Source organism: Brassica rapa, chromosome A10 (assembly GCF_000309985.2).
Source record: "Brassica rapa cultivar Chiifu-401-42 chromosome A10, CAAS_Brap_v3.01, whole genome shotgun sequence".
Lineage (NCBI taxonomy): Eukaryota > Viridiplantae > Streptophyta > Magnoliopsida > Brassicales > Brassicaceae > Brassica > Brassica rapa.
In genome coordinates, this window is record NC_024804.2 from 10,193,024 (window position 1) to 10,206,198 (window position 13,175).

Here is a 13,175-nt window from a genome sequence, read left to right on the forward strand (position 1 = left end):
TGAAATTAAATTGCTGATTTATATGATGTATTATATCTCTTTTTATATTAAACTCCATTTTCTTCAGTAAATTAAACTACAATTTCAAAGGACAAAAACATAAATCTAATACTAGCCGAAATTAAAAATATTCATGTATTTCCGAAAGATCCACATTTCAGAAAAAAATTGTTTTAAAAAGATATATTTTCTACATTTTAATGTATTAATAATAAATTGTAGATTTCAAAAATAGTAATTATGTTTATTGAGATTCTATGGTTTAAAAGTTGTTGGAAATAGTTAATTGAAAAAAATCAATGTATTGATAATCAAAATTTAATATATTTTTGAACATATGCAAAAATTCTAAAACATGTATTTTTAATAAAAAGAGATTGTCGTCTATACTTATGGGTGAGAGACTCTGTGGTTCTATCAATGTTCAGAAGTGTTCACACAACTTTCAAAGGGGTAGGTGAGATGCTTCTCCTTGTTTGGCATACTAAGCTTAATCATACCCTAAAGTAACATGTGTTTATCAGAACATATACATTATAAAATATCAAACTATTGTGATTTGACTTTTTCTTGTGGTTGTTGTTCTGGTTGGTGTGAATAATTGAATATACAAAAAGGAATATTTGTTTGGTTAAGCAATTTAAAAAAAATAAAAATTGACATGCACTAATTTACAAAAACAGATGCATTCGATGAATAAAAATTTTAAAGGATATCTCACCAAAAAATTAGAGGAATTTTAATTTTTACTATATTGTTATTTCTATTATTTATGTTTATCTTCACTAAATGGACATTTCACAAATATATTCTTCATTAATACGCAAAAGACTCTTATACCCTTATTATATATATTTATTTAAATAAATAAAAAATTAAATTAAATTAAAAAATAATAATAATTTTTTTATATAGTTTTCGAATTGTAAATTTTCAAATTCAAACTTTTATATAAATTTTTTTTTTGAATTTCTTTTTGAAATTAAAAAATTATTTTTGAAACTATTTTAAAAATTTTAAAGTATTTATTTATATTATATTAGATACACAAACTCTACATTCCAAAACCATACCTCAAGTGATTAAATAAACCAACTACATATTACATATAAAAATCACATGTCTAATTCAAAAATATAATATTATTAATACAATTTGTGAATATAAATATAAAACTATTTAAATTGAAAGTAAATATTAGTTAACTATCATACTAAATTTTTTTTTTTAATATTTATATCCGTGCATGAGCACAGAAGAATCACCTAGTATAAAGTATGTTGGAATCAAACGTGACAAAAAGACAACATTTAAATTTCTATAAAGAAATATAAAATAATCATAAAATAATTAAAAAAATATATTTTCTTCCATAAATAGAATGATTAATAATTTGGTTTCATATTATAAGAATAATATCATATTAAATTTTCGTGTGGCATTTCATATTTCAATTTTTTATTATTATTGTACGTATATTTAATTATTGATCTAATATTGTTTAGTATATAATTTGTTTTTGATGAAATTTTGGTTATTTAAGTTCATGGTTGATCCCATTTTTTATCATAAAAATCAAAGTTAATATTAAATACATATGGAAATCAAATGGAAACTTTGGGAATTTGGAACTACTTTTCATAATTCAGAAATATTATTAGTTTAACCTAATTTCGAATTGCATGCATATTCCAATTTCACGAATGAGGATCAATGAGAGAGTCCACTGTGAGTTCAGAGTAAAAATTGTGGTGGTTTTTATTTGCTTGTCTCGGGTGAGTGGTTGGGAGCCAGGGATCATTCCATACCGAGATGGATGATCCTGATCCCACCCGTTTGATTAGTCCTTTGCTAACCAGAGATCTAGCAGATGTGATACTCCGCCAACCATATGACGGAGAGTATGAACGGATCGGTTCCAGGGGTGATGCATTCCTGTAATACCGACCTTTGAAGACACGAGAAAATAAAGTATCCGGCTTCTCAATCAGACCCCATAACTGTTTACCAAGCATCGCTGTATTGAAATCAGTGATGTCTTTAAACCCCAATCCTCCTTCCTACTTACTAATACATACCTTATCCTAAGATTTTCAATGCATTCCTCTTGTACTTCCACCAGGACTCCACCAAAAACGTGCTACCGTATTTATCAATTTTTTTGCGGTTACCTTCGGTAATCTATAGCAAAACATCACATGATTTGGCAATGCCGTAACTACTGATTTAATAACTACTTCTTTTTCACCTTTCGTGAAAAATTTGAAAGTCCACCCATTAACCCTTTTGTTAAGTCTATCTTGCACAAAGCTGAAAACCTGAATCTTTGAGCCCCCAAGATTTTCCGGTAATTCAAGATAAGTTCCCATTCCTCCAAAATTCTGAATACCCAAAATATCTCTTAATTCCTGTCTAACTGATTCTTCAATCTTGTGCCCAAATTGGATCGAAGACTTATCAAAATTAATGAGTTGACCTGATACCATCTCATATTCTTTTAAAATCCGGAGAATAGATTGACATTCTTCTCTTTGTGCTTTACAAAAGAAAAGGCTATCGTCCGCGAAAAGCAAATGAGAGATTGATGGACATACTCTGGCTTCCTTCATACCTGTCAGCTGTTTCTCACTCTCCGCTTTTTTAATATTTGCAATCAAAGTCTCAGTACACAAGATAAGAAAATAAGGTGATAAGGGATCTCCTTGTCGTAATCCACGCTGTGGAATAATGAGGCCCCTTGGTTGGCAATTCAGTAAAACTCGATATTGAAACAATGAAATACATTCCATCATTAACTTAATCCAGTAAAGATCAAAACCCACCTTTTCTAGTAAAGCCTGAATAAAATCCCTTTGTAAACTATAATGGGAATGTTTTTATTCTTTTATACCTTTGTATTACCAAGTAGATTTTGGAAAGTTATCTTCAGAAAGCGAAAATAATTATTAAAAATTATATATAAATCATAAAAATACGCAAAAAGCAATATTATTATGAGAATATACATTGTTTGATTTACATAAATTGAAATCCAAAACTAATTTGGACATATTGATCTAAATTTGTTAGAATGTATATCAGAACTATTTTTACAAGGATAAAATAGATATTCTAACTTATTTTATACGTTTTATAAAAGATAATTTGTATTTTAAAGTCTTCTCTATGATCTATTTAAATATAGAATATATATGCCTCAGTTCTAACAAAGATTTTTGTTATTAATAAAACATAATATATATTGTCAGCTTTTAATTTTATTGTAGAAAATAAGAAAACTTTAACTTATGTTATATCTTTTACTCTATTATATATTGTAGATCTAATTTGTAGAATGTATATTATAACTATTTTTACAAGGATAAAATAGGTGTTCTATCTTATCTTATACGTTTTATAAAAGATAATCCGTATTGTAAAGTCTTTTCTATGATCTATCTAAATATAGAATATGTATGCCTTAGTTCTAACTTCTAACCAAATTTTTTTGTTATTAATAAAACATAATATATATTGTAGGCTTTTTATTTTACTGTAGAAAATTAAGAAAACGTTAACTTTTGTTCTATCTTTTACTTTATTATATACCATATATAAAACATCGAGTTTTAATATGTATGATATGTTCTAAACATGGTAAATTTAAATTCTAACATTTTCTCTATTTCCTATTTTCTATAATATGTATTCTAACTTTTTGTTTATGTTCTATATATTCTATGTTTTTAAATCTAAGAAAATTTAGGAAGCAACCCTGTCTAATTTTATTCAAAGTTATTTTGCTATTGACGTTTACACTGGATCATGTTGAATTCAACATCTTTTATTCAACGATCTTTCTCTTTTATTTTTCTTCCTTATATCTTTTTGAGAGAGAAAACACAGATGAAGACAAAGAAAAAGGAGTTGTGATGTCCGACAGAAAGAACGCTGGAGAGAACATCGGTGATAATGGCGATGAGAACGTGAAAGAATCGTCTTGGTCTAGTTTTTCTTGAAGAGACAGATTGTGAAGAGACGAAATAAACGAGAGATAAAAATTATTAGTTGTAAATTTTTTTAATGAAAAAAAAAATATTAATATGTTAAACTAATAAAATTATGTTATTTGTTAATTATAGGATTAGTTTCATATTTATAAAAGTAAAAGTATATTGAAACAAAAACAATTGACTCAAAGATGTAAGGAGACAAACCATTTTTCAATATGGCCGAATTACCCAATTTTTTCTTTTATGAATCTTATTTGTTGATAATGATGTATTATCTAATTTTAAAATTGCCTACATTTTCACTTAAAATTTTCATTAGTATACGCTTTTCTTTTTTCTGGCGTTAGAATCATCTAGTGTATTTTGTTTCTATAATCTTCATGGTACATAATGCATATCTAAATATATGAAGCAAATATATAAAATATTGGTTTTGCGAATATAAAACTAAAATTGATCCGTATGTAAAAAAAGAAATAAACTTTATCCATAATGTTTTAAATGATCAAGTAAAATATACCAATTATCAGTTAATATATTCTCAACTTGGTAGTGTAATGGTAAGGGATAGCTTGGAACATAGAATACCTAGATTTTTTTGACTAAAACATAGATACCTAGTTTGTGAATTTGATTTTTAATAAAAAAAAATTGTTGCTATTTTCCTATTTAAATTTGAGATCCAGTCCAATTTAAATCTAAGATCGACAAGTTCAGTCCATACTCCATAACATATATAAAAAGAATTATTATATTTTCATTGATTCCTCAACATATCTACTAAATACCAAATGTTAGCAAAAAAAAAAACATCTCTACTAAATAACAAAAGAAAAATCTAGCGGTACATAGAAGTGTAAAGTACTAGCGAGGTCTCGCTTAAAATAGCATAGTTGTTATCGTTACCGAACTTAATAGCTTTATAGCAAGTTTTTTTTTTTTTGTAACATAGCTTTATAACAAGTTTAATAGATTGGATTTTGACCTGTACACCGTGTAAATATTTTTTCATTTTATAAATTTATTTGATATTATTATAAATGTTCTAAATATATAATTTTCATTTCAGTGTTATATATTGTGTAATTCTATAATATTATTATTTATATTTTATATTCGACATTATTAATATATAGTGATTTGTTTAATATATTTTACATTGTTATTAATTTTTTATTACTTACTAATATACTTTCGAGTTAAATACAGTAAAATAAAAATTTGAAATAATCAAATAGTGAACCTCCTTCAAAATATTTTTTCTTTACTTTATACACTTTGTACATAATACTTTTTTAAAATTTATTTACTTATATTATAGAAAAGAATATGTTTAAGATAACTTATAATTACATATTGTTTTTAAAAAAAATATACTTTAACATATATCATTTTAGTATTTTACGTGATTTATAAGTAAAAACATTATTTGTTTAAACAATATAGCCCTAATATTTTAGTAAATTTTATACATAGTAGCATCTATCATATTCTTTTAGTAAATATTATTGATATATGATATTTTTGGATGTTATGATATTAAGTTTAATTTTTAATTAATATTTCAAAAAAGTAGATTGATTTAATTTTTACAACATATATTTTTTGTTTTTCGTGGTGCATTTCAAAAAGTGATTATTTATTATCTATGATTTTCTCTCTTTTTTTTAATTTGAAATATTATCATTTTGATTTTGAATATTTATTTTTAAAATTTTATATTTTGTTCAGAAAACTTTGGAATTTTTTTTTGTTACTGCATTAATATATTATTTTATAAAATTATTTAAATTTTAGGTAATATTTTCTAAATGTATCTCAACAAATTTTGTAATAGTTCAAATAAACAAATAAAAATAGTTTTAAAATCAAATTTTGACTTTTCATTAATATTTAGTTGAATTATTAAATTTCATAGGTTTTAAATAACATATTTTCAATATTATATGAACTAAAGGTTATTACATACTACTATATTTTTGTATGAATATACTATTATATTTTTGTATAAATATATTCTTAAACAATATATTGTTGAGAGTTTCAAAATAAATAAAAATATAGTATATAGTTATATATATAAAAGTTTAACCTATGTTAAGAAATTAATTTTTGTATAAAATATTATATAGTTTACGAATTTGAATCCTTTTTAATGATGGCTGTTAATTTATTTAAATGAAACAATTAAAAAAAAAGTGTTTGTCAATTTACCTATTTAATATATTTTTCATATTTAATTCATATATCACTTCTATTTTTATATAATACAGAATTTAATTATAGAATTTATAAAAAGTTGTCTAGAATTCTTATTTTCTTGTTTTATAGTAAGATTTTAGTTAACATTGATTTATAATAATATTATATTACTAACTACGAAATTAATTAATGTGTTATTTATAAAAATATATAAAATTTTAAGTAAGATTTTATTAGATTCTTTATGAACATATTTTGTTATAATTTAAAAAAACTAATTTTATAGTTAGTTCATTATTAATGTAAATAATAAAGATGTCATATTAACTAATTCTTTATTTGACATAAATACTCGGTAGCAGGAAAAGTTAAGACTATAAGGTGTTTTTGATAGAGACCATATTAACTAATTTTTAAGTGGTCATATTATCCCCTATATATTAATCCTAGAGCATTACAATATGTATGCTTTCGTAGCCATGTGTCATTACTAGGATGATTTTTAGAATCATTAGAAATATAATTTAGTCCATATAAATATATATTATACTTTTATTAAGATAACTATCAAATTTCTTAGTAGTGTACAAAAGAATATTTTTACTTCTTTTATTAAATAAAAGCTACAAAATTACTTAATATTATTAACATATATATGAAAATTAACGAAGATGAATAATAAATATTAGATAACAATTTCTGCATATTCTCTCTTTTTTTGTTTAATTTTATATTATTAAAAGAATTTAAAAAATCACATTAACCATTCAATAAAAGTTTTAAACTTTTACTTATATGTTTTATTTAAATTTTTTAAAACGACTATAAATTACTGAAAATGGTAAAAATCTCACACTGAAAATTTTGTGATCAATAGTTTAACTATTTTTTGTTCAAGAAAGATACAAATGATCGTAAAGTCTCATTAATAGATATTCATATTATATATATATGTATATATCATTTAAATTAAATTATATACTATATAAAAATATATAAAATGTTCATTTAAAGATTTGTATTGAAAAATCTCAAATTAAAATTTTTGTGATTAACGGTTTAAATTTTGTTACCAAAAATATACAAATGTTAATAAAATCATATGATATAATAAACATTTGTATTAAAATATTATATATATATATATATATGTATATGTGTGTGTGTGTCAATATCGTTAAAATTTAATTATATATCATATAAAGTAAATAAAATGATTATTTTGATTTATTTACCAAAAACATGATTGTAAATAAACAAAAAGTATTGCCGTATTGATTTTCATTTATGAGCTTCCTCTAATTTATATATTTCTATGTATACAAATTATTTTTTGAATAGGTGGTCTCTAGTATGTTGTTTGATCCTCGCAATCCCAAAAATATAAATTTTCAAATCAAAGTGATTTTTAATATTGTAAGCACTATATATATATATATATTATTTCAATCATATTAAATAATTTAGTCTTGATTTTTATTCGTTAAAAGTTTTTAATGAAATATCATGACAAAATTCCAATCACCCCCTTTTGAGTTTGTTCTAAGAATGAAAAATTTGATCATTTGTCTAATATTTATTCTCCATAATACTCTATTTAATTATTATAATTGTAAAAATGGGAGATTTAAACTATTTATTATAAGTTTTTTGGTTTATCATTTAATAAATCAAACAGTTATTAGTTTATATATAGTTTACATATACTAGAATGGTAAAGATATATATATATATATATAATTTTATCGATATACTCTTAAGTAACTAAACCTCAAACTGTAAGATAATAAAATAAATAATTTGTTTTGTTGTTCTAGAATTAGATGATTTTTAGATCAAACTAGTGAATATATACTAGATAGACATTTATATTCTATAACAGTTTGATATATTAAATTTGAATACTAACCTGTGAATAGAGTTTGCAGGTAATTTTTTTCAAAATTTTGATTCTTAGATATGTATCTAGAGTGAAACTAATTTTTACATGTGTCCATCTTTTTTAATTGACACTTATGTAATTCCCAGAAAAAGTTATATAAAAAAGACAAAAAAAACTCATATTAGTGAAACAGAAACGAGAACCAAAACACAATTTGTTTTTTGTCGGGGATTTATTTAGATATTACAATTATGAGAAAGATTACAAAGACAATTCGATAACCGGCAATACTACCTGTCTTATGAGGATCTACGCTTAACTGCATCATTTGAGCCGTCCTATGAAGATCACGCCTGATCGGATTTACTTGCACCATGTTGAGAAATCCTTGAAAGCCTTTCTTCCGTAATCGCATAACTGTTGAATAAATCGCTTGCTCTGGGGATTGAAACCTGGATTTCCTGTGCAATCTGCAAGAAATTGCATAGTCTGGGATTTGAACCCCAGACCTGGGTGTAGAAACCTTTAAACTATAACCACTAGGCTACGGTGCTTCCACCAAAACACAATTTTATATATGTATAATATGTAATCACTTATGGAGATTCAATAGTAAACAAATCGAGAACAAAAAAACTAAATCTCTTTTCGTTATTTTATAATCGATGTTGCCTATCTAATTTTGGTAATTTGTGTCAGCCGCAAAACTTAATTTTCTTTTGTGCATATGAAGTCTTAAAAATAATTAAAATAAGCTATAATACGTTAACTATTCAACAACGATAATACATTTAAGAAACCAATATTTGTATTCGTCATTTTACAATCGATACGGATTGTAGTGTTACAAAATGTTAAAACCTTTTAATGAACAAACATTAATATAAAAATTTGCTCCGCGCATGCGCGCAGTTTATAATCTAGTGACTTGCTAATAGTAGATAAAAAAATAAAATCATAAATTAATAGATTAGATATGCAATATATGTATATATATATTGACGACAGATGCAATATATATTGTGCTACAGTAGTCGATATTTTTCAGCATAATTAATCATTGTTTGTTTTTGTTAAAGGGTATAAGATGAAATCTGAAAATATATGGAAAATACTTGTTTCTATAAAGGGACCATAAATTCGTAACTAGTATTTGTTAGACGTATTACTACAGACATACACATTTAATCTTCTTGTGGCCTATTAGGGTCCCTTATTTAAATGATAAAATACAAAAATGACTTGTCTCTATTTCAATTGGACCATGTAATGAAGCCAGTCAGAAATCTGAGTAAATTAAAAATATGTTAGTCGTCTACCTTCTTTTATTTATTTTCATATAAATAAACCTCTTAACCTCCTACTTCTCACCTATCACACAATCCTCCCAAACACAAAGCATTCTAAGAATATCTTAAAGATTTCAAGAAAAAAACATGGGGTTAACGGAGGAGACACAGATAACTCCGGTGCAAGTCACCGACGATGAAGCTGCTCTCTTCGCCATGCAGCTAGCAAGCGCCTCCGTTCTTCCGATGGTTTTGAAAACGGCTTTAGACCTCGATCTTCTCGAGATCATGGCCAAGAACTCTTCCCAGATGTCTCCCTCTGAGATTGCTTCTCAACTTCAGACCAAAAACCCTGAAGCTCCGATCATGCTCGACCGTATCCTTCGTCTTCTTACGTCTTACTCCATCCTCACCTGCTCCAGTCGTACTATTCCCGGCGGCGACAGCGTCGAGAGGATTTACGGGCTTGGTCCGGTTTGCAAGTATTTGACCAAGAACGAGGATGGTGTGTCCATTGCTGCTCTCTGTCTTATGAACCAAGACAAGGTTCTCATGGAAAGCTGGTAAGTAGTATTTCTATATCACCAAGGAGAGTACTCATATTATTTTCAAAGATCTCGTGCTAATTCTAGTTAGAAAAACTCTTCTTTACTTTTGATAATGTTGTTTCATAAGCTATGATGTGATAATTAATATGCGATTGTTAAAAGGTAAAGGTCAGAGAGTTGGCCACCAAGTGACAATCAGCCAAAACAGACAAAATGATGTCGTTTGACACGTATTTGATACCTGCTGTCCACTAAGAAATTATATTTATATACGATTTCTTTTAGTGATTAAATGAGCTCCATACATATATGAAAATTGTGTTTGTTACTGTACAACAAAAACAATACAACTAATACGAAGAAAATTCAACAATAGATGTTTTAGTTGATCCCAGTCTAGAAGAACTAGAAAAATAACAATAGAAAATACACTCTTTGTTCATTTTTGTTTCATCTAAACTATTAAAAAAAATCACTCCAAAAATCTACTTTAAAAAAATTGTTGCACTTATTCATTAACCAATTAATTTTTTGGTCCTACCTTATATTTTCTAATATATATCTAACTATACTAATCATAGTTAATGCTCTCTAACTATACATACTTTATTTTGAACCACCGTTATTTTTACCATCTATATTATTAGAAAAATCACTCCAAAAATCTACTTAAAAAAATTGTTTCACCTATTCATTAACCAATTATCTTTTTTGGCTCTATCTTATATTTTCTAATATTTATCTAACTATACTAACCATAGTTAATATTCTCTAACTATACATACTTTATTTTGAACCACCGTTATTTTTACCATCTACATATATACTAATTTTTTGGTATAGCAAATTTTTTACATACATAACTCCATCATACTAATCCATATAAATTCATTATACTAACATATGATCTTCTCTAACCGTATCTCATGAATCTCACGACCAAAACATTACTGATTTATCCAAATAAACAGAAATTATATTGTTTTTGGGTGCCATTTTTTTCCATTCATCCAACTGTGTCTATTTAAAACAAAAATCTCCTTTGATGTCTGATGTGACCTGATACATTATAGCTTCACTTTAATAACGGAGAATGTAAATGTAATATTCCAAACAATTTTTTTCCTCCTAAAGCAAAAATACGACATGTCAATACTTTTTTTCAAAAAACTCTTATTTATCTCAAAACCATAAATATTATTTTAAAAAACTATCCTAAAAATCTATTGTTAAATGTTGTTGTACCTATTCATTTTTAATTTAACATGTCTTATAGTAATATAAGTTCTGAACCAATTCAATGATTATATTTAAGTAATTAAATCAACCAAATTTATGGCGACATTTGATATTCAAATTATTTTTGGTCATATCATTAATTAATTTAACTATATAATATTTTTAATTGAATTTTACTATTACTCCTCATTTCATGTGTTATATTTCTTCTCTAAATATTTTTAATTGATTTTGATAAAGAGTATTTAGAATAAAAATTTGTTATTTAAGAAAAAAATTAAAACTATTAAAAACCATATAAATCTATACTATTAAATTAGTCCAAAATCTGTCAATTAAATTTTAAGTCTCAACAACTCAACAAATATAATTCGTATAAAATACACACAAAATATAATAAGATAAAGTAGATATGTGCATTTGGGTCTTGGGTTTGGTTATGTATTGGTTTCTTTCGGGTCCGGATCTTCTAGGTCAAAGTTTAAGGAGTGTGTCTGTGTGTGTTTACTTAAAACCATGCCAACATGACTTGTTATAGGTACCATTTGAAAGATGCAATTCTTGATGGTGGGATTCCATTCAACAAGGCCTATGGAATGAGCGCTTTCGAGTACCATGGGAAGGACCTTAGGTTCAACACGGTGTTCAACAATGGAATGTCTAACCATTCAACCATCACAATGAAGAAGATTCTTGAGACCTATAAGGGTTTCGAAGGATTGACTTCTTTGGTGGATGTTGGTGGTGGCATTGGTGCGACTCTCAAAATGATTGTCTCTAAGTACCCTAACCTTAAAGGCATCAACTTTGATCTCCCTCATGTCATCGAAGAAGCTACTTCTCATCCCGGTATATTACATGATTTTACTAGCGCAAAATTTCAAATTTTCGTTCAGTAATTTGAGAAATTGACTTATCGCTGAATAATTTTAGGTATTGAGCATGTTGGAGGAGATATGTTTGTAAGTGTCCCTGAAGGTGATGCAATTTTCATGAAGGTTAGTGATTAATTTAATTACCACGGAAAAATCACACTACAAGTATAATTCATTAAGGGTAATGAATGTATTTAATATCTTTAAACATTGTCGTTCGATTTGTCTCATTGTTGTAACAGTGGATATGCCACGATTGGAGCGACAAACATTGCGTGAAATTCTTGAAGAACTGCTACGAGGCGCTTCCAGAGGATGGAAAAGTGATATTAGCAGAGTGTATACTACCAGAGACACCAGACTCGAGCCTGTCGACAAAACAAGTAGTCCATGTGGACTGCATCATGTTGGCTCACAACCCTGGTGGCAAAGAACGGACCGAGAAAGAGTTCGAGAGGTTAGCTAAAGAATCAGGCTTCAAAGGCATCAAAGTTGCTTGCAACGCTTTTGGTGTTTACGTTATTGAGTTGCTCAAGAAGATCTAAACACTGCTCCCATGTCTTATGTCTACGTCAACTTCACCACCTTTGTCTTTTTAATGATGATGTTTAATAATGGTTTATAAAGAGATTGATCTAGAGTTTTTCATTGATCTGGTTGTATTGATATAATCTTATTTGTGTTTTTGTTTGTTTGGAAAACAATCATGTAATTTTATATTTAAAAATAAAATAATGAGATTGAATCAATCCGATCTTCATAGACTCATATAATCAAATCACATTCACAGAATTTCCACGTGGACTCTGTTGGTTCACCGGACAAACCAGTTTCACTGAATCTAGTCAGACTTCTCTTACCCTTTCCAGACTCTTCTAGCTTGCCTTCTCGTCACGAAACAAACATTTCCAGTTTCAGAAAAGCTTAGAAGAAACACGAATAAAACAGCTGAATAACAATTCAAGAATGATGTAATTCTATTTCGTCCGACAATGAAAACAATAACAAGAACAAAAGTGATCAAACAGATGAGGAGATAGCTCAAGAGCTGGACGGTGTTCATTGTTTCAAAATCATCTTCCTGAAAATGGTTTGGAAACATGAATGACAGTATAAAAAATAAAATACAATATCTTTTTAGTAATTTC

At 26.5% G+C, this 13,175-nt stretch overlaps 1 protein-coding gene across 1 annotated transcript; it reads left to right on the forward strand.

Moving 5' to 3' along the window:
* The first annotated feature begins 9,400 nt into the window (after window positions 1–9,400).
* On the forward strand, window positions 9,401–12,776 carry LOC103844878 (flavone 3'-O-methyltransferase 1). The gene is made up of 4 exons (XM_009121703.3): window positions 9,401–9,928; window positions 11,691–12,001; window positions 12,086–12,150; window positions 12,270–12,776. Exons 1-4 carry the CDS (start codon window positions 9,513–9,515, stop codon window positions 12,570–12,572), a joined length of 1,095 nt encoding a protein of 364 aa, XP_009119951.1. The 5' UTR covers window positions 9,401–9,512; the 3' UTR covers window positions 12,573–12,776.
* The last annotated feature ends 399 nt before the right edge of the window (window positions 12,777–13,175 follow it).

Coding starts and splice junctions, on each gene's coding strand:
- LOC103844878 (XM_009121703.3), top strand. CDS start 9,513: ATGGGGTTAACGGAGGAGACACAGATAACTCCGGTGCAAGTCACCGAC. Junction 9,929..11,690: donor AAGGTTCTCATGGAAAGCTG/GTAAGTAGTATT, acceptor GACTTGTTATAG/GTACCATTTGAAAGATGCAA. Junction 12,151..12,269: donor GTGATGCAATTTTCATGAAG/GTTAGTGATTAA, acceptor TTGTTGTAACAG/TGGATATGCCACGATTGGAG.